This window comes from Pleurodeles waltl, chromosome 3_1 (assembly GCF_031143425.1).
Source record: "Pleurodeles waltl isolate 20211129_DDA chromosome 3_1, aPleWal1.hap1.20221129, whole genome shotgun sequence".
NCBI classification, from domain to species: Eukaryota; Metazoa; Chordata; class Amphibia; order Caudata; family Salamandridae; genus Pleurodeles; species Pleurodeles waltl.
This window is the reverse complement of record NC_090440.1, coordinates 1,916,514,869-1,916,541,404: the sequence shown is the minus strand read 5'-3', so window position 1 is coordinate 1,916,541,404 and position 26,536 is coordinate 1,916,514,869. Positions and strand designations below refer to the sequence as shown.

The 26,536-nt window shown below is 42.7% G+C and overlaps 1 protein-coding gene across 5 annotated transcripts in view; it reads left to right on the top strand.

The window, feature by feature from the left end:
- The window catches only part of SMYD4 (SET and MYND domain containing 4), a 128,209-nt gene that overhangs the window by 18,688 nt on the left and 82,985 nt on the right, over positions 1-26,536 (top strand). For 3 of the 5 annotated variants that reach the window (XM_069226133.1, XM_069226134.1, XM_069226138.1), the window contains exon 2: positions 12,901-12,969. The exons of 1 other annotated variant lie outside the window; for it this stretch is intronic. In XM_069226133.1, the coding sequence (XP_069082234.1) occupies positions 12,916-12,969 (54 nt within the window). In that variant the 5' untranslated portion in view covers positions 12,901-12,915. Of the gene's footprint in view, positions 1-12,900; positions 12,974-26,536 lie in introns of all 5 variants that reach the window. One more of the 5 variants, XM_069226135.1, reaches the window with a different exon arrangement.

Below are 26,536 nucleotides of genomic sequence, written 5' to 3'. Positions count from 1 at the left end.
TTCTTCACCCTCTGGGAGACCGACTACCCTAATATTACTGCGACGGGAGCAGTCCTTTGCATCATCTGCCCTTTCTCCCAGAAAGCACACCCTTTCTGCAAGTCCCCCCCACCTGGGTCTGGAGGGAAGTAGTCTGGGGTGTTAAGGCAGATAATGTTTCTTCGGATTGGCAAACCCGCTCTGATAATTTCTGGTGATCATCTCAGTAGTAAGATCAGAGGCTATGGAGTCAATCATGGACTCTAGAGAAATGTGGGAAGCCTCTATCGCCTTTAGGATTGTAACCAATTTGTCAGTTCCAGTGGGGGGCTGTTTGAAGAGCGCAGGGGAGGATTCCAGTCACTGATATGGTTTGGAGGGGGTGGGAGAGTTGCATCCTCCCCATGGCGACTTTTGTTTTCATGAGAGGAGGGTTGCTGTCACCATCTGTGGGGCCTGGATGGAGGGTTTGTGCAGGCCTGCTTGCTCCACCCAGCAATCTGTCTGCTCAGCTGCACAGCACCTGCAGCCTGCTAGTTCTTAGTAACCCCATCCGGTGTTATGGAGGGGCAATAGTGTTGCAGCGCCACCCTGAGCTGCTGGTGTATGCAGTAGAAGCTATGACCGGGGAGTCAGCTGGCCCTGGCACCTAGTCAACCAGCGGGGCTTTCCGCTATGTTCCACCACTCTGGGATGACCCCAGCCATCCTGTGGCCATGCTGACAAGGCGGTGGCCGATTACTCTGCTTCCCCGCAAATTCCATCTCCCGTCCATGGAAGCTATTTTTCTGAAGAGGCCTATAGGTCTCTTGGTCCTCGGAGGTCCAGGCCAGGAGTTCCCCTGGCCGACAAAATGAGGGCAGGAGCACGGGCAATCCTGTCACTATTCTGTCTCTGTCACCCCCATGCAGCACTCCCCATCTCGGGATTTCGTCATGCCACACTTGCAACCTGGATACTAATGTGGCTTGCCGGCCTCGTGTGCTCGGAGTGGGCTCCAGCAGCCTGGTTCAGAGTCCCCCTGGCCGGTAAGGTGAAAAGTCCAGAATGCGTGAGGCACGATTGATACTCCGTCTCCGCAGGCCCCTTCAATCGCAGTTCATTGCAGGCCTCCCAGTGCTGCTACAGCAGATAGTCCGGTCTCAGATGCCCACCTGGCAGTGGCTTTTCCCTGTTTCAGGCAAAGCAAACAGCCCTCAGCAGTCGCAGCAGTCTGCAGTACTGGTCCACTCCAATCTCAATTCTCCCCCAGCTCGCCCTCTCCCCAGGTAGCTCAGCTCTAAATCAATGCTGATGTGTCTACAATGCCCTCCAGGGCTGCTGATGGTGTGATGCTCGGTGCCAGAGCAGCAAGATTAACCAGCCACCATATTAGCCGGCCAAGCTGCACCCCACTTTAGAATACAGTTTGATTAAAGGAATGTGAAATTTAGATGGGCTGTTGCTGTAGCTGACACGTTGCTCTATGTCATGCATAACCCCTCCAGCCAATTTTACCATTTATCCAACAGCGATTTTTAAGCTGGGGTTTTGATCCCATAATGAAACTGTTAAACACAAAACTACAAGCCCCTCAATGCAACATGCTGTTGGTTGAAAAAGAAACTGATGATGGTATCCTATTTTATAATGCCAAAGTGCACAGTTGTGAAATGCAAAATAAAATGTTGTATTTGGCTTTCCACCTTTTTGCCTTGTATGCGGTCACAGGTTAAACTGCCCAGTGGGTGAGTGGCTAAGCAAATCCTATCAGATGCTAATGAGAGCATCTCCTTCTAATGGGCTATCGTTAACACTCCTTCGAAAAACGTGCAAGCTTAGAGACCTTATGCACAAGAACAGTGAGAGCTTCAGCAGTTAGATGTGTCTAGGGTCACAGAGAAAGGAAAATAATGATCTGCAAGCCCCTCCTCGGTAGTCCATCCTCAGGGTTTGTGTGATTTAAAAAGAGCCAAGATAGGTTTTCCCTAAGAGAAGATGATGGCACTGTTAAAATTCTTCAATCTTAATGAAAGACTGGGGCCAGATCATTAGAATGCAAACATTAGAAATTGGTCAATAAAGCTCTCACATATAAGTAAGCTAGCACAATCAGAAGTGAGCTAAGAAAGGTATATCCAAAACACAGATCAAATCAAATTGGAAGGTGCAAAGCTCAAGGAACACCTGCTACTCAAGTAATAACACAATGGAGTCAGAAGCAAAGTGCTTAATGTGATAAGCACCATGACTAAGCCAACCACTTGAAATTGATATTTCTACCTCCTTGATGACTGCAGGTGAAAATTAGTTAATATTAATTCAAGACTGTATGCCAGGAAAAACTTGAGAATCCTTCTAGAAATTGTGATAATGTGTCAAAGGTCTCTATGGAAGTACCTTCTCTGGAAGCTAATTTTCAGCTGCTTCAAACACATATGAGGGCAGACAATTTGAGGACATCTGAGGAATATCTGGCAATATTGGACAGCTCACAGATGGAGAGGCGCACAGCTGAGACAGGAAGCAACCACACATATGGCTGTGTCTGTTTGTGGCCATGAGCTCAAAATATAAGAAACTGAATGGAAGATTGAAGACCTAAAGGATCGTCTATGATGAAATAAGCTTTGTGTACTGGAGAAATCAGAGGGGACAAGACTCTACAATACATCAGTGACTTATTTTGAAAGGCATTTCCATATTTGCCAGACTGGGACTTTGATTGGCAAATCCAGTGCACACATTGGATTACTCTGCAAATTAATAAGCAATCAAACTAATTCTCTGCTACAAGATCAAGACATTTTCTGGTTAATATTGGAGTTTTCCCGCTTCGTCAAGCATTTTTTTTTTAAGGCACAGCCTGCAGCAACAATCACAGTTGGCACAATGACGTTTTATCGTTCGCTGTGATTTGTCATCCAACTGTTGAATGAAGGTGGCGGTTCCACAAGATGATTGAGCCATTAAAAGCAGGTGGAGAACAGGCTTACCTACAGGTAGCGGAGATGTTGGATCGGGGTGTAGAAGGAGAGCCGTCTGTTGTGGTATTCTTGTCTGGTGTTATGCAGTGTTTTGTGAGCATGGGTGAGGAGTTTGAATGTGATTCTCTTGTTGACCGGGAGCCGGTGCAGTTGAAATATGTCAGACTGTATAATAAACACAGTCTTCGTAATGCTAGCACTCTTGCTTTGTAAGGTAAGACCAAGTCCCACTTCCTTGTCTAAGGGTGATAGTTATTCCCCATTCATGTGCGGCAGCATTCAAGTTAGGCACCGATAGTAAGCACAAGTCTTAGAAGTTTCACAATGGCTTCTAAGGTAAAGGGCCTGATTTAGATATTGGCGGATGAGTTACTCTGTCACAACAGTGATGGCTATTCCATCTGCCAATATCTAAATCCCATTATATACTATTGGATTTAGATATTGGCGGAAGGGATATCCGTTACCGTTGTGAGGGAGTAACTCATCCGCCAATATCTAAATCAGGCCCAAAGTGCCTCAGTGCTGTAGTGGTTTTAGTCAGAGCAAGTTCCCACAGAAGCTCAGTGGCCTAGAAGTCGGTCTTATGTACCCTTGCTGGAGCTGCGGTTCGGCAGGCGAGCATCAGCGGCCCGGTGCTCAGCAGAAGTCTGAACGTTCCAGGCGAGGTGTCTGGCATCCATGATGCTCCTCTGATTGTGCAGCAAGTCTTCTTGAGACCAGCAGCAGGTCTTGAATGCTATTGCGTTTGGGTGATTGAATCAATGCTCAACTTACATGGGTTGCAACCAGTTACACTTAACAAACACAAACTGCTCCAGGGTGATGACCCTTTCTCTTCACCGTGGCTCCCACCTGGCTTAAAGAAAGTGCGAACAGCACACATAAGGTGACGGCCCCTCAATCTTTTGTGCGGCTCTCACCCAGCTTATGGGGGTCACTAACAGCAAAACTTGGGTGGACGGCCCGATCAGTGCAGTGCTCCTCAGTCTTTACAGTGGCCCCCACCTTGCCTTACGGGGGTCACAAACAAAAGTACTTGGGCCCCCCAATCTGTGCAAAAGTCCACAATATTCACCCCAGCTCCCACCTGGCATAAAGGGGTCACAAACAGCTGCGCTCAGGCTGATGGCCCACCTAATACAATAGTCCTCAGCCTTCAACGCGGCCCCCTCCTAACATAAGGAGGTCGCATACAGCAGCATGCTGGTGAAAGGCTGGATCGGTGCAACAGTTTTCACATTCTGCTTCAGGGATCAACTCAACATGATCGCCACTGGACCTAGCCTCTTCCAGGCACTTACTTCCTCTCCACATGGTCCTCTTGCTTGTGCAGGTATGTAGATGCTGGTGCTCCAGGTTCCAAGGTGAGTCATCTTGATTCTCTTAAATGATCTCCCTTCAGCCACCCAGGAGAATAGCAGAGCTTAGTCCCCATTCTTGGTCACAACAGACAGAATCTGTGCTGAGATTCTCCACAGTGATGTACGCCTCCAGCTCGACAGTTTTGGGAGACTCAAGCTCCCCTTTTTATAACCTGTTTACAAACACAGATTTAATTTAGGCCCATATGTACTAATGCTCTTTTCCTTAGACTCAAAATGGGTAAAAACGTTTGTTACATCTGTTCCTTTGTGTCTTGGTCTTCGAAGTTCATGTTGTAGGGGTTGCCTCATTTAAAGTGCCCACTACTCTGTCCTGTCCTTTGTCCAGAAGATGTCTTTCACAGCAGGAGCAATTCCAAACTTTATAGCCACACAACACAGGCCATGAAATTGACTAGAGGATTACACATGGATGCCAGCCTCACTGATATATGACTATCAAAAGGTCACCAAGGCCCCCAGGCCTGTTCTTTATAATTCCTTTATTGGTCCTGTCTCCTTTTCACAGTCAAAGAACCCTTTTGAGGTGCACAAGTGACCCTGACTCTCCCTTCCTCCAGTTTGTATATACCACCCGGCTCTCAGGAGTATAAGCACTCCACAATTCTGTGGTAGCTACTCCACCTCCACATGGGCTTGGGCTTCCAATATGCAGCCCACAGCCTCCATGTACAGTACTATTCACAGGCACACATACATAGAGATAATGGAAAAAACTAAACATCCAGCAACTCAACACCCACCCTGAAAAACCCCAATAAACATACTTCTCACACACTCCTTCTTCAACTGGATATCTGCTGCACTAGACAAACAGATACCAACAAAAACATCCAGAGTTGACTACAAAAAGAACACCACATGTATTAATGACAACATTCAACAATTAAAATACAGCTGAACATGGTACAATAAAAATGGAGAAAATCAGTAGATGAAACAACTGAAAGCATGCTATACACTATAACGCAGCCTACAAAAAAGCAATAAGACCCCAAAAAAAGACACCACTACTCCATGTGCATAACTGAAGCAGACGCTGCTTCCAAAAAACTCCATAAAATTAGAACAGAATTGTGCAAACTAGATTCTTTACACACAGAAACGTGATGTTCATAAGACTTCTGTGACAAAGTCTCAATTAATTAATCTAAAAAAAATACAAAGATTGAAAATTACCTGATAGAGAGATCGGACAGCACCACAGCAGTGCAAGACCTAACCACCACGGAAAGATACATCATTAACTATCCTTTAATGCAAACCTTCAATACCCTCTCACAAAAAATGTCCTCCAAATGATAATTGCAGTCAGACCATCAGGATGACTACCAAACCCAGTACCGCCAAGAATCTTTAAAGATATGCTTCACTCAACTTATGCTGGAGAGGTAGGCACATATCTACTTAACAAACCCTTGGAACTAGTTTTTTTTCCACCTGAGCTCAAAGCCTCTTACATCGGACCCCTCCTCAAAAAGAAAAACCTTGACCCATTTGATCCAGCAATGTACAGGCCCATATCAAATGGACCATTACTAGAAAAAAAGTTTTGAGAAAGCAGTGTTTACTCAGATCTCAAACTTTACCAAACTTCACCAAACATTATGGTTTACTTTCAGGCTAACAGTCTGGTTTCAGACCATGCCAACACATAGTCAGCCATCATATCCATCTGGGATGATCTAAAACTCACAGTGGACAAAACTGTTATAGCTGCCATATTACCTCTGGATTTATGAGCTGCATTTGACATTGTCCGCCACCATACACTCCTACAAAGACTTCACAATATTGGAAAATGTATTGCTTCCTATCTCACAGATAGACAAAGTGCAGTGTACCTACCGCTTTCACATCACATCCTCACACACAACACTATGATTTTCCTTCAGATCTATGCTAACAGTGATACTGCATGCTAACAGTGTCCCAAAGAGTACCTTCTATACAATGAAAACACTACATTGCATCTTCCCATACCTTGCATACCAGCATAAACTGCAAACCACACTTGCGCTCGTAATCTCCAGGCTTGACTATGCCAACAGCCTCTACCTTGGCACAACTGCATCCCTTATCCACAAAATACAAATCCTCCAAAATGCTGCAACAACGCTTCTTTTCCGCCTTCACCCAAGAGAACAGACTGCGACTGTACCTACAGCCAGTATGGCAATGTTAAAGGCACTCAGCAGTGTCCACAGAGCCTTCCAAGGTAAAGGACCACTTTACGTATGCAATACAAACCAAACAGAACACTGCGCTCCAGGTCTTACACTACTTATCATCACTCTACCTTACCATAAAAATACGTAGGAGGCACTAATTTCTCAGTACAAGCTGCCAAGCTCTGCCACTCACCACCAGCCAGTATTAGAAACTCTCAGGACCATATACACTTCCAAAGACAGTTTAGAACTTGGCTATTTTCTAGATAACTGCATCACAAGCGTCCCAGCAAAACACCTCAGAAAACAGTTGCATCCTCAAGCACAATCAGCTTAGAACCGACGAATTGTGATCAACTTAAATCAGCAAACTGCCTTCATTATGCAGGTGAGCAAAACAGGATCTGAGCTGTGTTTCGCTGTGGCATTTTATGCTTATGTACTTTAATATATATGGCCAACAATGATATTAAAACCATAATATTCTGTGGTCAGCAACAAATTGTAACTTATGACTATTAAATTCACATATGTCATATCTGCTATGAAGGTTTTCCATCACCAGCACTATAAGCCAAACATCACCAAATGAACAACATGGAATAACTGATGAGATCTGTTTCATTTTATTGGACAACTTAGGACAGCTTTAATGTAGTCTATTCACTGCAGGTCCCAAATATCTACACAAGTTTGCCTCTTCCATACAACTCACATAGACAGTCTAATATGGGATGATAATAAAAAATGTCCATCCCAACAGATCTCTTCACTTCTTTCTCCCTCCATCAATACCACCTGAAAACAATTACAACTGTATACAAAATCTCAGATTGAACAACTCAGTGCAGTAACCAAATAAACACACTGTGTCATATGAAATACCATAAGGGGACCTGAAGTACTGTTTCAAAGCTGGCAGCATGCTGAAACCCATAAAAGTGTGCATCTGTTTCTTACACCTTAACATACAACACACTGCTACACACTGTGCCACATAACAAGATAACTCCATCCCAGTGGTCATCACGCACCACATTAAATACTCCCCACTTAGGATTAAAACAAACAACATCCTTCCAGCCACACACCCTACATGGTATAGCATGCAAAGCAAGTTTCACATAGGGATGGTAATCACTATATAAATGCTGTAGTGCAGTACAATACAATTACAGCACGCATGTCCAACCACACGCGCTGCACAGCAATACATACTAACATGATGTAGGGCGTGGGTTAGTTAGGTACACAGCAGCAGAACTTTACATGAGTGGGCTTGTAGGCCTCAATCCAGTGACACAAGTAAAAAAGCTGTTCACTCTACTGATCACTATAACAACAAGCATTTGTAAAGCCAGAAGGTCTCAGCTATGCTAATGTGATTTAGCCATGTTGTGCACCAGAGTGTCTGATGTTCAGCATGGCTAAAAGTTAATGACATAGAGGAGAGTGGAGGGTCATAGAGTGGAGTGTCAGGGTTAAATGTCATAAAGAGGAGCTTGACATAGAGTGTCATAGACTGGAATGGAGTAAAATGTTGTGGAATGTCATAGAGTGGATTGGAGCATAGTGTTGTAGACTGGAATGAAGTAGATTGCCATAGAGTGCGGTGTCGTAGAGTAGAGGGGAGCGTTGTAGAGGGGAGTGGTATAGAGTGGACTGGCATAGCGTGGATTGGAGTATAGTGTCATAGACTGAAATGAAGTAGATTGCTGTAGGGTGGAGTGGTGTAGAGTGTTGTATAGTGTTGTGGCATAGAGGGATAGTGGAGTAGTGTCATGGAGTGGAACAGCATAAAGTGAAGTGTTGTGGGGTAGAGTGTCACAGTGTTGTTCAGTGGGGCAGAATGGCATAGAGTGGAGTAAAGTGGCATGGCACTGAGTTGAGTACAGTAGCATGGAGTGGAAAGGATGGAGTGGCATGGAGTGTTGCAGAATGGAGTGGTGTGGAAAAGAATGGAGTGGCGAAGAGTGGGGAGTGTGAAGGGTGTTGTAGATTCAAATGGAGTGGTATAAAGTGGAGTAGAGTGGAGTTGTAAAGAGTGAGCAAAGTGTTGTGGACTGGAATGGAGTAGAATGTTATAGACTGGAGTGGTGAATAGTGTTGAGTAGAGTGGAGTGTTGTAGATTGAAAAGGAGTGGTGTAGAATGAAGTTGCGTAGAGTGGAGCAAAGTATTGTAGAGTTCCATAGAGTGACGTAGCACAGGGTGGAGCAGAATGTAGACTGGAGTAGTATAGAGTAGAATAGATTATTGTACAGTGGAGTGGTGTAGAGTGGAGTATGCATGTGTGTGGTAGTGCACTGCCATTACAGACAACACATTTTCAGTTAAAATGACCAATACATTTGCATAGACATACAGTTTCACTTATAAAACCATACAGCATACAAATGATAATGTGTGAAAATTGGCATCACCCAGTGTGTTGATGTGTTTTGAGCATATTGAAATATTAGTTTCTGCCACACCTCAGAATTACAGAAAGAAGTGATAAATTTGTGCTTTCATAATTCTCATATTTTGCAAAATATTTGTACAGTTAATTTACTGCCATTTAAATTATGTTGTATGCTACAAAAATAACACCCTACAGTATTTCCTTTCATACCCCCAGTGCCCTGCAAAATTGTCACATGAATCCTCTTACTTTGCAGTCAGAGAAACAAAAGTAAACCTCAACCTCCATCGGAAGACAAAGCCTAACATTCGACCTCTGTATTTGAATGCACAGGAAATGTGATAAGATAAAAACAAAATTTAAAGGCCTCTTTATTGCTTGTTTACTTCTGAACTCCAGCAAGCTTATTTTGGGGTTGCTTCAGTACCCCTCATTCCCCTATTTCCAGCACCTATGGGATGGCTGTGAAATTGAGTAAGATGAATGTTTAAGTTATGCTGATAGTAAAGAGCACTGACCAAAATAAACAAGCTTGTAGACCAGGCATTGTTCCTCACAAGCATGCATGACTGATGAACTGGTAGTGGTGAAGACAAGTAGAATCAGTCAAGCAGAAAGATAGGAGTTAGGAAAAACTATCAACGAAATAAAGCATATTTACTGTTCTTGAACTAGCATACACGGGAGACAACTGAAAACCAATGTACTCATGTGGAATGCCTCACGAAAAAAGAAAAAAGTTACCAAAAAATGGGTACTCATGGAAGAATACAAGGAGCAAGTCAGAGAGGTGGTAAACAGGCCATGCTTCACAGGAGGGATTTAGACATGCTGGACAGCTTAAAACAAATAAAGCCAGCATATAGAAAGAAAGCAAACGTGGGTTACAGAACACAAAGTCAGTGGTAAGCAATGGGCATAATGCATTCCCAGAGAAGGTTTCGGCATGTCCCTAATATATCTTTGCAACCAGACAGCTGTTCTGCCTGGTTTGCTTCGACCTAAAAGCGATATGCTGCCACTACCAGGTTTGTGCTGCTTAACCCAGAGTAAGGGCAATAGCCTGTTACTACTACCAGGGTTACACTTTCTGTGTCCCTCCCAGTCTAACAAAACCACAAACTCTAAGACAGACCTAGGTCATCTAAACAAACAATCCATGTTCGCCCATGATGGAAGATTGGTACCATGGATCCTGCTATCACTGCAGCTGGGGGACTGAGGGCAGGGGGGGGTCGTTCATTGCCATGCAGGGGATTTTTCCGTCTCAACAGTGAGTTTGACTGAGCTGTTGTCTTCACAGCTCACTTCTTCTGCCTCTTTTCATGCGGCTCTCTATACATTCTGTGACTGCATCTTATTTTTACTGCTAATTCTGGGATGTGATCTGGTTAGTGTGGATGAGGCTGGAGATCTGCTGTCCACTGTGATTGCCTGAAAGTGTGCAGAGAAGCTCCCTGTGGTTCTTTTGGGGCTTTGAACAAAAGCTTCAGTGGATTAAATGAAACAATCTCCTGTAGTTTTGAGGAAACCAAGCCTCAAATCCAGATTACTGCTTTTTCGTTGTTTTAGTGTCCGTACAGGTGTCCTCGTATTAAGCAACACTGTAAACTGAGTTGCACTGCCCCATACTTTCATTTTCAGCAGTTGAACTATTTTCTAAAATTCCTGATGTCCTCGGGTGAAAACCACAGTGCTTGTCCATTTTGTTTGGGTTCCAAGGTAAATTTAGAGTGATTAATCTACACAAAACGGCATACGTATGACCTTGGATGTTATAATTTGGTAATAGGTCACAAATTAGCCATTTTTGTGTGTTAGGTTGCTGAAATGATGTGCTTTCTTGAAAGTCACCAAGAATAAAATAGTTGTCTGTACTTGTGGTGTATAGTATTGCTAGTCGGTAAGTTATGATCTTAAGTGTCAAACTCTTGAGTAGATGTTGTGCTCCTGGCAAATCTTACTTGCTTGTGCAACACTAACAAGTTGTAATGAATTGGATAGCCTTGCAGATGGTACCCCTTCATGGGAGTACGGTGAGGTTTGGGTGGTTTCAGGTGCAAAATGTTAAGATGTAATACATTTTAGATTCTGCAGTGACTTTGGAATGAGAGGTTTGTACATGTGTGACAGTGGTAGTTCTAATCTCAATGTTTTTGCTCTGTTGCCCCTGAGATCACATCTAGTTACTATGATTTTTTCAGGGTGATGTAACATTAAGCCCCCTATTGGCATAGAGCAGTTTTGAATTTTTGTGCTGTGTACTGTGTAAAGGCATTTTTCTGTGCCTTCCTTATGATTCTTCTACTGCTTGTCTTCTTCCAGATGGGTGCATCAGCTAAGGAAACCACACCTCCCCGTGGGAGATCCAACTTAGTACTTAAAAAACTCAAGTGGAGGAAACTCATTTTATTTATTTCAGTAATGAAAAACTAGTCCAAGAAACACCTGGATTGTGGGCTGAATTGAGATCCCAGTGGCACTGTTGGGGATAATTGATTGTGTCGTCAATTATAAATACTGCTGCAATGTAGATTTTTCCTAGTATTTTATGAAGGAAAGTCTTAATTTTATTAAAGACACGGAGGCTAGTATTATGCTTTCTTTTCCTGCTGGGAGAGCAGCAGTCAAGACCAAATAAAACAAGCATTTACAATGCAACAGGTCTCGCGTTTGCTCATGTTAGAGCTGATAGGTGAAAAGTCAGGTTAGGAGTTTACAACGCTATCGGGCAAAAGTGCATTTGTGTACACAACCCGAAAAAGTGAAATTAAGTATGTAAAGCGCTCGACTTCTGCCAAGCGAGATCGCGCTTGTAAATTAGAAAAAAATAAGTCCACGAGCCCGATGGAAAACAGCGAGCCTCGCTTGTTTTCTGTACTTGGTCGGTGCGCTAGAGGAGGGCTAGCCACCGGAAATGGCATGACGTATGCTTGCCTTTGAATAATGAAAGCAAGCAGATTTTATTAGGCAAGCCCACGAACCAGTAAAAAACACTGACGTGAAGTTGACAGGGCTCCGAGCCCTTTTCTAAATACAAAAGCGTCTCGCTGCGATACGCATGCGTGAGCGCATGCAACTCAGGCTCGACCCTAAAAAGTACGAATCCCATGAGGCAAATGTTCATAGCCAATGGGATGTAAGACGTAGTCAACAGAAATGCATTAATCATAAACCAACAAACCCTATAATACTTAATTTGACTGTGAACAGCCCTCTTTTCTTATACAAGAGATTAGTAAGTATTGAACATTGGCAAAATGGAACAAATAATAAATAAAGCCATAATAATAGAAAAAAGTCTTTAAAAAAGTTCACAACTCTTGGGAAGTTCCGAAAGTAGCCCAAAACGTCTTGTGACTATCTGTAGGAGGTGAAGAAACCAGATTATAACCCGGAACTGGAGAAGCATCCTTAGGAGGAAGATAGTGTATGAGTTAAAGTAACAATGTTGAGGTGGGATAATACTCTCCTATGTGTCTTTAATAAAATTAAGACTTTCCTTCATAACTTACTAGGAAAATCTACATTTTATAACAAGACCGGAGGCTCCTATTATGCTTGTGTAAAGTGAGTTAATCACAGTTAAAGAACCATGCTGTACAGGTTTTCGAAAAAACACTTTAAAGACATTGTCATTTGATCAATCAGCTGATCTGAGAATGTCCTCGAGGCGGGAACCAGCCCAGAAAGCTTCAGAAGCCATAGCTCTCCTGAAGGAACGGGCGCAAAAAGAGGAATTATCAATGCCTGCTAAGGACATAACCCACCTGACCCAACAGGCGAGAGTAGGAGAGGAAACAGGCTTGAAGGGTTTTCTGAAGGAAATAAGGAGTTGAGTCACTGTGGCAGTGGGTATAGCAATAGGGAGTAAAGCGACACTCAGGTGGGTGGTTGAATATACGTGATTTTATTGTGATTCCCTGATGTCTTTATAACAGTCACTGTCTGTGGTTGTGATGTTTTGGTGATCTCCTTTGTTCTCTTCTTCCTCAGGGTTCCCAGCGGCTGATGGTGGTTCCCCCGGCGTGGTATCGTCAGGCAGACCGGAAAAAGGAACGAAAGGTAGGTAAGTGGTGTATCTGGGGACTGGTTTGTATGATTTATAGTGGGGTGAGGATGTAGAGAGGGGAAGAGCGAGGGGGTGTGTGTGTGAGTGGTGGTGATTTGGGTGCAGGGTTCCGCTCCAAGGGAAAGACAAAGAAATTTGAAAAAGAATGGCCATGGACTATAGGGTCCCGTTTCTTCACCTCTGTGGATCCAAGCCCCTCTTCCCAAGAACAGAACCACTCTGTTCCTTAGCTCAATGGTTAGTGCTTTTCTGGTGCTGGTACCTTTTTCCCTTCCCAACCTCCCCTCCCAGCCTCCCTCTGCTCGCCTCCTTCACCCTCCTCCCTTCCAACTATAGAGCGTATTCTATCTCTTAGGCAGAACCGTACCTGCTGTAGCCACGCCCCTCCAGGGACGTGGTGGAGTTCTTGCTTCCTGGGACCTTCCTATCCCTCCGTGGTGTTGCCTCGGGAGGTCAATGGACCTCGGTTAATGGGATCTTCTTTTTCAGCCTCTGAGTCGCTATCTGTCTCGTCCTCCCCGAATTCGCCTTCCTCTGGTCTCTCTGCCTCACTCCGTTCCGTGTCCTCTCCTCTCTCTGCGCGCCGCGCGCGCTGTTGGTCTTCCCTTTTTGGGTTTTCAGGAACTCGGATATCCGGGTTCCCGGCTTCGGCGCAGTATGTAAACGGGATTTCTGGTAACCGGCTACAGTCACTGAGGACATTCTTAGATCAGCAGTTTTCTGTTCATACACTTTCAACCATTGACCAACACATAATTTGGGATGGTCAGGAAAAAAAGTATAAAACACTGTTGATAAATTAGTCATTGTATGTCTATAAACTGTGAATAAGACACCTGTTGGAATAAAACTGATGAGCTGAAATATCAAGAGCTCTAACATCTGAAAGTATCTTAATAGAAACAAGGCATAACAACATAGTAAGCTTAGCTGATAACATTTTTAGAGAAAGAATTGCATTATCAGGCCAAGATAAAAATAGGTTTAATACCACATTAACATCCCACAGAGAGCTGCATTTTGTTAGAGGAGGATTAGAAAAGTTTACTCCCTTTAACAGACTGAACACCATAGGGTGTCTTCCCACTGGTTTTCCGCTAACATATGGGTGGTTGATATGGCTGGCCTACATAAGTTGATGGTGAGGTAAGTTTTCCCTTTGCTAGCTTCTGCCACTAGGAAATTGACAATAAAAGTTACTTCCGCTGAAATGGGATCAATGTCTTTTTTCCATGCACCAGCCAACCCATAAAGACCAAGCTGATTTGTAAGCTTTTGTAGTTCCTGGGGTCCAAGAGTGTTCGATGTAGTTTGAAGCTTCGGCTGAAACAAGAGGGACTGGTTGGAAAATCCCAATGTTTTCCAAGCTAAGAGGGTAAGAAGATTCTGTAATATTAAGTTGTGGTGAAGATCTAGAGGGTTTGAAAGGAGGTTCAGAAATGAAGGAAGAAGATTCAGGAAGTCTATGGCCAGTTCTAAGAGAGTAGGGAACTACACTTGGGATCGCTAAAAGGGGGCTATGAGTACTACACCTGCTCGTTGACGTCTTACTTGTGCTAGCAACCTGTTGATCATGATGAATGGTGGAAATGCGTAATTGAGAGAAGTTGACCAATCCTGAGAAAAGGCATCGGAGACTAATGCCATGGGATTTGGGTGCCAGCTGTAGAATTGGGGAAGTTGGGAGTTGAGGCAAGAGGCAAAGAGATCTATATGGAAAGGACCTCATTTTTGTTGAAGTCTCAAATACCTTGGGATGAAGCTTCCAATTGCTTAAATCTTGAAGATGGCGAGAATGACAGTTTGCTACTGATTTTAGATTGCCTGGTAAATATTCTGCATGTACTGAAATTCTGTTTTGGAGGCAAAATTCCCAAAACCCTTCCGATAGTTCCTCTAAGGGTTTGGATTTTGTGTCTCTCAGACAAATGGTTGATATAGTGAACCACTGAGACGGTGTCCATTCTGAAAAGAATAGAACAACAAACCCTGTTTTTTTGCTAGGCTTCTGATCGCAAAGGAGCCTGCAAGCATCTCTAAACAATTGATATGCAATTTGGACTCCTTTTGTGACTACGTGCCTCCAGGGGAGATTGGTCCACACCGGGCGCCCCAACCCGAGTGGCTTGCATCTGATTCTAATACTAGATCTGGGGGTGACGCAAAGATGGTCTTGCAGTTCCAGGCGTCTAAATGGTCTGTCCACTATTGCAATTCTATGCAAGAATCTAGATCTAGAGAAATGTTGTCTGAATAAGCAAGACCTTTCTGTAGATGCCAGATTTTTAATCTTTGAAGGACTCAATAATGTAACAGACCTGGAAATATGGCTTGGATTGAAGACAAAGGACCTACTATCCTTGCAAGGGGTCTGAGGGAAATCTGAGAACTGCGTAACATTTGAAGAATCTCAGATTTTATGGACTTTACTTTTGCTACAGGAAGATGTACAGTAGCTGAAACTGAGTATACGAACAAACCTAAGAACTCTATCTGCAGAGCCGGAATGAGAAGGGATTTCTCCTGGTTGATTATAAATCTGACAGAAGAGAACAAGTTAGCTGGACTTGAGATTGAAGAGAAGGAATATTTTGTTTCATGATTAGGATATTGTGTGGGTAGATGATCAACCTGCGTGAGGAGATTGCTACTACCGGTTTCATGAGCTTTGTAAAGCACCATGGTGCTGAGGAGAGACTGAAAGGAAGAGAGGAAAATTGAAAAGTTCGACCACTGGATTTGTAAATACTTTCTGGAGTCTGGATAGATGGGTACAGTGAGATACACATCTTGTAGGTCCAAACGAAGCATCCAGTCATTTTAGAGTAGAGAATCTCTGAGATGTATGATGGTCTCCATTTTGAAATTTCGGTAAACAACAAAGCGATTGAAATGTTTTAAGTTAATTATTGGACGCATCTTTTTGGTTTTCTTTTGAACAAGAAATGCTGTGCTGAGAAAACCTGACGATCAAGATGACAAGGTGCAATTGCCTGTTTTTGAAGAAGAGCTTTAACTTCTATCGAAATGAGATTTGACATGTCTGTAGAAAAACGAGGAGGGTGTGGAAGAACCGATTGAAAACGTGCTGAGTAAAGCTCGATAACCTAACATTGTACGGTGTTTAGTACCCATTGGTCTGAGGTAATCGAATGCCATGTTAGGAGAAAATATAAAAGGCGGCCTCCTACGTGAGGAAAGCCAGAAGGGAGACTTACCAGATTGTGTGGAGTATCTGGAACTCTTGTTTCCCCTGCTGCAGGATCCTCTTCCCCTCTGGGGGTAAAACTGCAGTTTGTACCCCTGGTACGAGTTGAAGGCACTATGTGAACCTTGATTATTGTATCCACGGCCTTCAAAGTGGTTCCTGCCTCTACCAGCCCTGGTGAAAACCTGGTTGGAGAACATCTTATTTAGAGACTGCTAGGCTTTGTCAAGGGAAACAAACCACTACATATTTGCTGAGTTCTTTCATAAAAGTGACCCTAAACAAAAGGCCTTCCGCTTTGATGCCTGGGTCTGCCACAGCAAAGTTTACCAGTTTTGTGTCTAATTTAAGAAGGAGTCATTTTTTGCACTCGTGGATAAACCCTGAGTGGCCATAGCCAAGTAAACAAAAGGCACATTGGACCCACAAAGATAATTTGTCCGGGCTGATGGGAGCATTGCCCAACCTGGCTGCCTCTGCTAGATCAAAGATGTGGGTTAACAGACCAACATTGTCTAAAGGTTTTTCTTGGCATGTGAACCATGCCTTATCGACTCCTTTACGGGGTTCTTTTTCGGATCTTAAAAAGAAGGTTAGAAGGGAAGGATCATTGGAAGGGGGTTATAGTAATGTTTGAGGGAAGGGAGGGGAGAGGGCATTCAGACTTTAGTTTAGCCCTGGTCTGTTTGTCTAAAGGGGTGCGTAATCTAGAAGAGATATAGGTCCTCATTATGATCTCAGCAGTAAAAACCACAGAGATCAGTGCTGGCGGTCAACAGAAGACCGCCAGCGCGACGACCCTCCCGCTGGCTGTATAATGTTTTCCCTGCTGGGCCAGCGGGCGGAAACAGTGTTTCAGGCCTCCGGCCCAGCAGGGAAAAGGGCCGTAACATTGACAGCGGCTTCAAATGGAGCCACCGGCAATGTTGGTGTGCGGCGGTTGCAGTAGCACCCATCACGCAGATCACTGCCCAGAAATCGGGCAGTGACCTGCGCGATGGGGCACAGCGCAGGGGCCCCGAAGCACCCCTTCCGCCAGCCTTTCCCTGGTGGGGAACCCACCAGGGAAAGGCTGGAGGAAAAGGGATCATTAACTGGTTGCTTGAAGCGCTGCCCTGTTGGACAATGATTTCCGCCATCGTCAGGCTGCCTGTCAGCGGTAGCCTGGCGGTGGTGGAAGGCCGTCTGTGACGGTCCCTACATCCTTCATTATTTGGCAGCTGAGCCCGCCATGCCGGTGGCGGTCATTACCGCCGCCACAGGCATGGCGGGCTCAGCTGCCAATGTTCCTAATGAGGGCCATAATCTGCTACGTGGTCCGCAGGAAACCACTCTGTGGAATAAGGGTGGTAAATGTTATTTTGGTCAAACATTGGTACCCCCTCCGAGTCTGTTATTAGAATTGGTTTGGAAACCTCTTGTGCAGAAGTTTTTGTTTTCTTTAATAGCGAGGTGAGCAAACGGGTCCCAATTCCTGTTATCGGTCTTACCACTGTCCGAATCCACATTCCCAATGTCATCATCAGTGTCAGATATGTTAAAAATAATTATAGGAGAGGAAATATGCTTAGCTACAGTTTTATATTTGAGAGACAATTTGTTTTGTATGTTCCCCTCCTGCAAAGGAGGCCTGTGAGGAGCCACGTCCTCTGTCTTGTGTGAGGATTCCTCACCAACCAGTAGCGGAACTTTTGGAGATTGTTTGGGAAAAAGGCACTTTCTGCTAATCCCTGCAGAATGGGCCAAAATCGTCTTTGAAGCAATGTTAATTACTGAATTTTCCAAATGTTTTATTAACTTATCCATGGAGGCAGAAACTGCCTGCTCAAGTGACACTTGGATAAAATTATTCAAATTGTCTTTTACAGACTCCTCATCATCCATGCATTATAGGAGAACTGTCAGTCTCCATGTGAAAGAAAATGTGAAAACTGCACCCAAATTGAAACTGGGTTAAAATAGAAGAAAATAAGGAAGAAAGGAGCAAACCCCACCTATGGGTGGGGAAAAGGAAGGAACAAGTGAGGGAGAGGCAGAGACAGAAGAAGGCGCGGGGATATAAATAATGGTGCCAGAAAATGGGGAAAGCTTTTGTGAGAAAACCTGACCAGGAATCCAACGTTGTTACAAGCTGTACGCGGACACACAAAGGTGAAAAAAAACAACTTCTCTCCCACCCACTACGGAAAATGGAGACCGCAGACTGAGGAGATCGTTGTTAAAAGTGTTGTTAAGAGCGTGAGGAAAGGAGCGCTTGCAAGCATTGCAGCAACAAGCCAACTGGGAAATAAAACACAGAACCAAACAGCGCGCTCAAACAATATACGTTTAGGCACAATATTAATCACATATGAAAATAGCGGTAGAAAACGTTAGAATAATGATACAAGAAAAGAGGGCTGTTCACAGTGAAGTTACGTATTATAGGGTTTGTTGGTTTATGATTGGTGCATTTCTGTGGACTACATTTTACATCCCATTGGCTATGGACATTTGACTCATGGAATTTGTAGTTTTTTTTTTTATATTGTCTTGACTGCTGCTATTAAAATTCCAGCTGGAAAAGAAAGCATAAAAGGAGCCTCCGGTCATGTTATAAAATCATAAATAATGCTCTAAATGGATGTGGCAGGGTTTTTGCCACTGTTTTGATTTGATTACCAAGGGAAAATGGTGTCATGTTTTTGAAGCCTTTTAGTAACTCTGAGTTGTTATTGAAGCAGAGGTTTGTTTTTGGAATCCCAAACATCCTCTCCAAACTCTTCCCTTCTGGATCCAATACATCCAACTAATAGGCATACATGTCCACCACTCCCAATAACACGTTACTTCTTCGCTACACTAACTTCAAACAGTCTATCCCTTTCAAAACAATACAGTAAATGCACAAGATCTCAAGAGCACAAACGTAGCACACTGCCTCGTGAAAGGTAGCAATAGCTATATAAATGCAATTTACAGTTACAATCTTAGAACATTATTTTGTGTACTTCTAGTGCCACAAACTCAATAGGAGGCATCTGTGGAAGTAAACGAAAAGCTTTCCACGATGGGCACCGGCTGCTAATAATTTAGCTTTGCCACTGCGTTAGACACAATTCTAGAAACAGTAATAAAGCCAATAGTAAAGTGTTTGATAGAAAGAGAGGCAGAGACTGGGAGAGAGAGACACACATAAAGTACTGGTAATGCTTTATGCTGGCAGACATGAAGGCAAAGAGCAATACAGAGGCAGTGTTTGTGGTGGATACTGAGGATGACTAGGGAGATGAGGGTTATCTGAGAGAGAAAATAGTAGAAAAAGCACTCCCAGCAAGTGATAAACCTCAAATGACACACAATCATGTATAGAGAAAAATAGTTCCTCAGCATCACCAGTAGAAAGATACCCTCAGCCAAACAAAAAGCACAGTGAAGGCTAAATGCTGCTGTGATGGGGCACGCACAACCAAGGAAGAAGGACAATGAGTCAGGAACAAAGGAATTGAAATAGACAAGAAAGCCATGCACTCTAAGTATATTCAAGTATATGGGCTTCGCTGCTGCCTATGACAGGTAGGTAACAATTTCTATAGCAAGACCTCAGAAATGACATAAATTGAGTGAAATTGAGCACCCTGATTAGCCTTTACCTGACTAACAGATTTCCTCACCAACAAACGTAGCAATGACAATAGCTTAATAACACGGTCTGCTTGTTTGTAACAGCTCAAAACATCTCCACAGTTCCTTGGAGACTGCACTATAGAACTAGCATCTGTTGCTGTGCAAACATTCTATGTTCGCATATAAAAATCTCAGATTTTGGTAACAGAACCTTTATATGTATAAGGAAACCATTTGTGTTATTAACTGAGTCAAAATAAGTTAGGAGTGGTATATTTTTATTGGAAATTCACAAACAAAATGAGATGCACAGATAAAAATACAGGTGCATAACTATGGATTTAGTGTTCTAATAAATTACAGCACGTCTCTGTAGAATAGAGGTGGTTAACTTAGAGGTGGTTAACACTTTAGAAAAAAAGACAACATTGCTATTGATTGACCACCATGCCACAGTAGTGGAAGTGACCGAATTCACTCTGACATCACAGAAGTGACCATTTATCCCAACCTTAATCCCATAACAGCATACTAGTTGCTCCAGAGTGGCATAGTTAAGTGCAGAGAGTGGCTAGGTGAAGTATGAGAAGGAAAACTATAGAAAGTAAATAAACGTAACCCTGAATAGACCTGTTCACTTTCTCTAGTTGCTGTTTTGTTGATTACTGAGAACAAATTTGCAAAGAGAAGTGCCAGGAGTGCTGAATGGCTAGCGCGGGGTAGTTTCAGCTAATTTTAGCTATTCCTAATTGGTATCCATGAGAGACAAATTAGAGAGCATACATCTGTAGACACATATACAGGCACTGAGTGTATGTACAGCTTTTTATATAGAAAGGTTTGTACGCTGCTGTTATTACTCATTTGATATGATGGAACGATGAATTGTGACTAAACTACACTGGGATTTAATCCTCTGTCCTGCAGGCAACACTCAAATCATAGTAATGAGTGTTACCCCACTGAGCATTATTAAAATTTGTATGTTATGCCCCATCATTAAAGAGATGCACTCTTACAAGACATTAGGATAAACAGTAGTTATGCTCAGTAAATATACTTTTAAGATGAAATGTAACTCTTTTGCTTCAAAATCAGGCATATAGGCTTTGTGGCAGGCGCCTCATGTGATGTTGAAAACTTATATTTCATTTTTATTTTTATTTTTATTTTGAGAGGCATCATCTGGATTTGAGGGGAGTGGAGCATCACTGACATTGCACTGCACTCACTGTCCTGCTTCCAGACCCACCTCAAACCCACAGTATTCCATCACACTTCCAAAACTAAGTGAAGGGGTTTTGGAAGTAGAAAATCTATAAGATAGAGCTGGAGTGCACTGCACTGTCCACTGCTTTGCTTATGGAGTAGTCTGTAGGGGTTGTTGTGGTAGAGAAGTTGTTACCTGGTTTGAGGTAGTACATTTGGCACTATGAACCATAGTAGGCACCTACTTTCCACAGCAGCATGAACCAATGAGTGAGGCGTGACATGAAAGAAGAAACATTCTCAGAGCAATACAAATGGCGCACATTTTCAGAGTATTTGAAGCCCAAGAGTTGTTATTGGCCACCACCACCCTGTCTATCAATTTCTGACAGGGGAAGGCAATGAAGAGACATTTGTTCCTATTTTTTGTAGGGCAAACGAGAGCAGGAAAGGGATCACTGTCTCATGACTGAAAATTCACGGGATAACACTGTAAGATTTGTAGATGGACGGACTATCATGAAGGTGGCAGCCTAACCCTTAAATTGGTACTATTGGCATGAATGTACATCATGTATGTAAACAAACTCCAGTTACACACAATGCGGTTCTGTGTTATGGAGGACCACGAGGCCCCCCCACTTAAATAATGCCCCCAGGACTTTGCCCACCCAAGGGCTTGATAAAGATGAAGTGCGGGAGCCAACGCTTCACTTTTATAAAAACAAATGTAGCCAGATCTGCCGTGAATCGTGACAAAAAAAATGATTTTTAGCCTGGGAGGTTGGGGGGCAAGAAGGGTGAGAAGGGCACTAGAGCTAAGGGGTCAGGATGTTCGTACCCTGGACTCTGATTCAGCCGAGTCCGAAGATGGCTGACAACACTTCAACAGTTTCCTTGTTGAAGTGTTGTCAGCCAATCAGGTCTCAGCACGAGAGAGAGGGAGGGGTCCCAAATCCTTTGCATCTCTAGATATGCAAATTTGGATTTTCTTTAATTTCTCTAAAACTACTGAACAGATTTTCACCGAAACAAAAAAAAAAAAAAAAAGGTTGCTTTCTGACCAGGGTGGTTTCGGCGCCATCACTGTTCAATATTTTCTATGGAAATATGAATGGAGAAAAAGTGTTTTGCCCACCGCCCCCCTCCTCTTTTCTCGGCCCCCGCTGAATGGATCACCCCAAAACTTTGCAGACAGTAGCTGGCGTGACTGGCAATTTTGTGGGGAAAGTTCTGTAAAGATTCATCAAGCAGCCCCAAAAATATAGGCAAGTAAAGAAAATTTTACCATAGAAACTCGGTCCTAACTAGAACTACAAAGTGAAGACCACCATATATATATATGTGTGTGTGTATGTGTGTATATATATATATATATATATATATATACATATATATATATATAAATAAAAACCACACAGTTTCAACGCCCCACGTTGCGGTTGGCTCCTGGAGGGGTGGTGAGCCCCCCAATATCTCCAACAAACACACAACGCCTACTCCTCCTAAATAATGGGTATGTAGACAGCGTCCAGAAGCTCCTTTACTAGGCAGGTATATTATTTTATTTGTGAACAGAATGGCAGAAAAACGCAAAACTCAACGCGTTTCGGAGCTCCTGCTCCTTGTTCACGAGTTATAACAAACTATGGTCCTTGCAGTAGTCCTATTTCTACTTCTTTACTAACAAACCACTCTATAGTAATAGTGAAAGGACTACATTCTTACACCCAATACAAAAATCTCCAGTTAAATTTGTCGGCCATCTTAGAACATTGTTCTGGAAACTAATCACTCAATGAAATTGCTCTGAAATTATTATCAACTCTTGAGGAATCATGGTGAAAAATGAGGAGATGAATATTCGAATTAACAACTTAGTAAACTTTCCACAAAATTAATATATATATATATATATATCCTCCAACTCTCCTCCAAATAACAGGAGACCCAGGACACCTCCAAGGTGCAAATCAATTTATTTCAGCACACAAATCCAACGCGTTTCCGCAGCAGCCTTACTCATGGATACATCATTGTTACAGTGCCCCGAGTTAAAAACCATGCAATCCTAGACATAAAAAACAGACAACATCTCAAATCCCCACCAAAAGACACAAAATGTGGCGGCCATCTTAAAGTGCATCTATAAATAAGTTTCACAGTAGTTTGTACCATAGTCCTATCAAAATACAACTCAAATTATTGTTCAAATCCATCAGAATCTTTAAATTAATGTGATATCATAATTCGCACAATAAATAGAGTAAAATTCAATTGCCAAAATACAAAAATTGTAAATAGAATAATTCATTGCATAATAAAAGTTTGTTAACTATGAATGTTTTCAAAATTTAAAATTCAATATATCACTTAAATCCTGAACATTATTAACTATGCTTGAATTAATTACATATCATCCTATACCATCCAAATAGACCTGTACACCTACATAAAAAACTTTTGGGGGATCTCATATTTTTGGGGAATCTCATATTGTATTGGTATATGGAGCTTCTCTACCCAAGTGGGTAGACAAACAAATTCTTATATTGTAGAAACCTTATAGACCCCAACACCTGTACCCTTCTACTAAGAATCAAATAGGATTAAAAAAATCACCCCTACATCACATTCTGTATCAGATGACCACCCACCAAACAAAGTATCGATTACCCTAGATGGATGCTCAGCTCCTCACTCGAATTTAGCCCTACAGGTTCCAACGTTTCGAAGTCTATTATATATTTAGACTCTAAAACACGTAACAATCTCTCTCTATCGCCTCTGAACCTATTTTGCTTAGAATGCTTTATGACTTTAAAATGGCCCAGCTTCGAATGCCTTCCTGGTAGGAACACGGTATAGGAACAGAGTGGGAAATGCACCAGATTTAAGGTGCCTTTTGCCCACATCCAAGATAATACCAGGGACATTGTTACCTGTTCAATTGGTCAATCATCCAATTTATTTCAGCAATTATGGCTTCCGGATGGGAAGCCCAACGAAAGGAAAAATCGAATAAATTATTCTTTGCCCAGATGAATGAGGGGCCCAGTACACAGCCCAGTCATAGTAATTTGAAGGTGGAAGTGAAACTACAAACTTTGTATGAAAAAATGGAAAAACTGCATAGAAGAGAATTGTCGAAATGGTGGGAGGTTGAGTCATTACAGAGATATATTGAGGTGGAGCGTGTCCCTAGGGGGTTGAGGATTTATACTGTACCTACTTATGAGGATCCTGATCCAGAAATGCTCGAAGAGTGGGCTGAGAATTCGAAACAGAGCTCATTGAATATGATGCGTATATTGACGAAATATGCAATGAAAGATAGGAGTAGGACCCTAGAAGAGATGGAGAAAGTAAGATTGGAGATATTGGCACTAATCACGCAGGAAACATTTGATGAGTATATGAAAAATTTAGAGAAAAAACTCTGCAAATTTGAGGAAGAGATCACTGCCAAAAAGCAGAGAAAATTCATAAGGGACTTTAAGGATTATCAGGCTGGCCGCATTTTAACATTTCAGCGGAAATATGATCATATGTACAATGAGGAAGTTACCGAACTAAATTCAAGGGACTTTGAACAAATTAGCCAACCAATTGAGGAACGGGAAGAAAGTGACATTTCGGATGGGAATCTCTCAGATGTATCAGACACTGCTTTGGCTGGGGCTCCGGCATCAGATAAAGAAGTGGACAGATTGAATTTTTTAAAGCAATTCAGACTGTTGAACCAGGGAAGGATGGATCAACACAAGGGAACTCACCCCCAGAGAGGCAGAGGACGAGGAGTCAGAGGAAGAGGGAGAGGAATAGACAGGCCAAGAAGAGGGGGCGCAGGAGACGATACAAGACCCCAGGGAATGATAACTCGAGCACGCAAGTGAAAACTATGAATATTATAAATCTCTCCAGCAGAACGTTGTCTGCTGTTGAAGAGGACCTCTTATCTCTGGGCCTGTCATTCTGCCCAACTAGTTGTTTTAATTACACTCAGACTAGGATTGACACCTTTAAGTTCATTAGGAAGTTAAAATTGAAAAAGTGGTACCACACTAAGGTTAGAAAGGATAAGAAAGTGGGGGTGGAAACAAATGTGAGCAATCTATGTATCTCTGATATTGATGTATTACATACAGCAATGGATTTATGTGAGGGGATGGTTCCCCATGAAGACCCTATCCTCAATCTGATGGGAACTGGTATTGCTTTAAACAGCAATTGTCCGAGTAATTTCAAACCAAAATCTACCTTTCTACCTGCCATTCATTGTGATGCCCTTGAGGTTTTTGAGCGAGAAATGACCAAACAATTGAAGAAGTTGAGATATAGTGTGACGAATGTGAAAAACAGCAATTTATCAGGTGAACAGTGGCAAGCCCTTCGGAAATTGAAAGAAGACCATACCATTGTGATTAGACAATCCGATAAGGGGGGTAATGTAGTCATTCAAGATACCACCAAATATGTGTCAGAGGGAATGAAACAGCTAAGCAATACTCTGTGTTATGAAGAAGTGAGTTGGGGAGATGTCAAATCAATGAATGAGAAATATATTGATATGCTCATTGATTGGAAAGATCAAGGGTTGATAGAATGGGATGAATTCCTGTTTCTTAAATGTGATCATCCGAAAATTCCAGTTCTGTATCTTCTCCCCAAAATTCACAAGGATGCGGTTAACCCACCAGGGAGGCCTATTGTTTCGGCTATGGAATCGCTCCTGGAAAGTACATCAAAATATATTGACTTCTTCCTACGTCCTTTTGTGGAGTCAATACCCTCTTATGTTAAAGACACCACACATTTTTTAAAAATCATTGAGGATATCGTATGGGAAGATGACTTCTTACTGTTAACCCTAGATGTGACTAGTCTGTATACGAGCATAGATCATGGCTTGGGGGTGAGAGCTAATAGACACTTTCTCAGAGCAAGGTCACTGTCTTTTTTCTTCCATTCGGAAATGCTATGCACTATGATAGAGTTCTGTCTTAAGAACAATGTATTCATCTTTGATGGTCAACTATACAAACAGCTTCAAGGGACAGCTATGGGCACCTGTTTTGCCCCTAGCTATGCAAATTTGTTTATGGGCTGGTGGGAGGAACAGGTGTCAGAAGAAATTACCCAATTCGATACCAATGTGGTCTTGTGGTGTCGTTTTATTGATGACATTTTTGTAATTTGGAGGGGTAATGAAGAAGCAGCTATGCAATTTGTGCGAGATCTGAACACCAATGAGTGCAACCTAAGATTTACTGAGCATTTGGATTCAAAGTGTATAGAGTTCCTCGATGTGGAAATTTCTGTGAAGGGCAGTAGATTAGTGTCCAAATTGTATAGGAAGGCAACAGCCGGTAATAGTCTACTAAGTGCGCACAGTGCACATCCGGGGACTCTAATACGGAGTATTCCGTTTGGAGAATTGTTGAGAGCCCGGAGGAACTGTAGCGAAGAAGCTGATTTTCACCATGAGTGTAATGTGATGTGTGAAAGGTTCAGGAACAGAGGCTATGGGGCTAAAG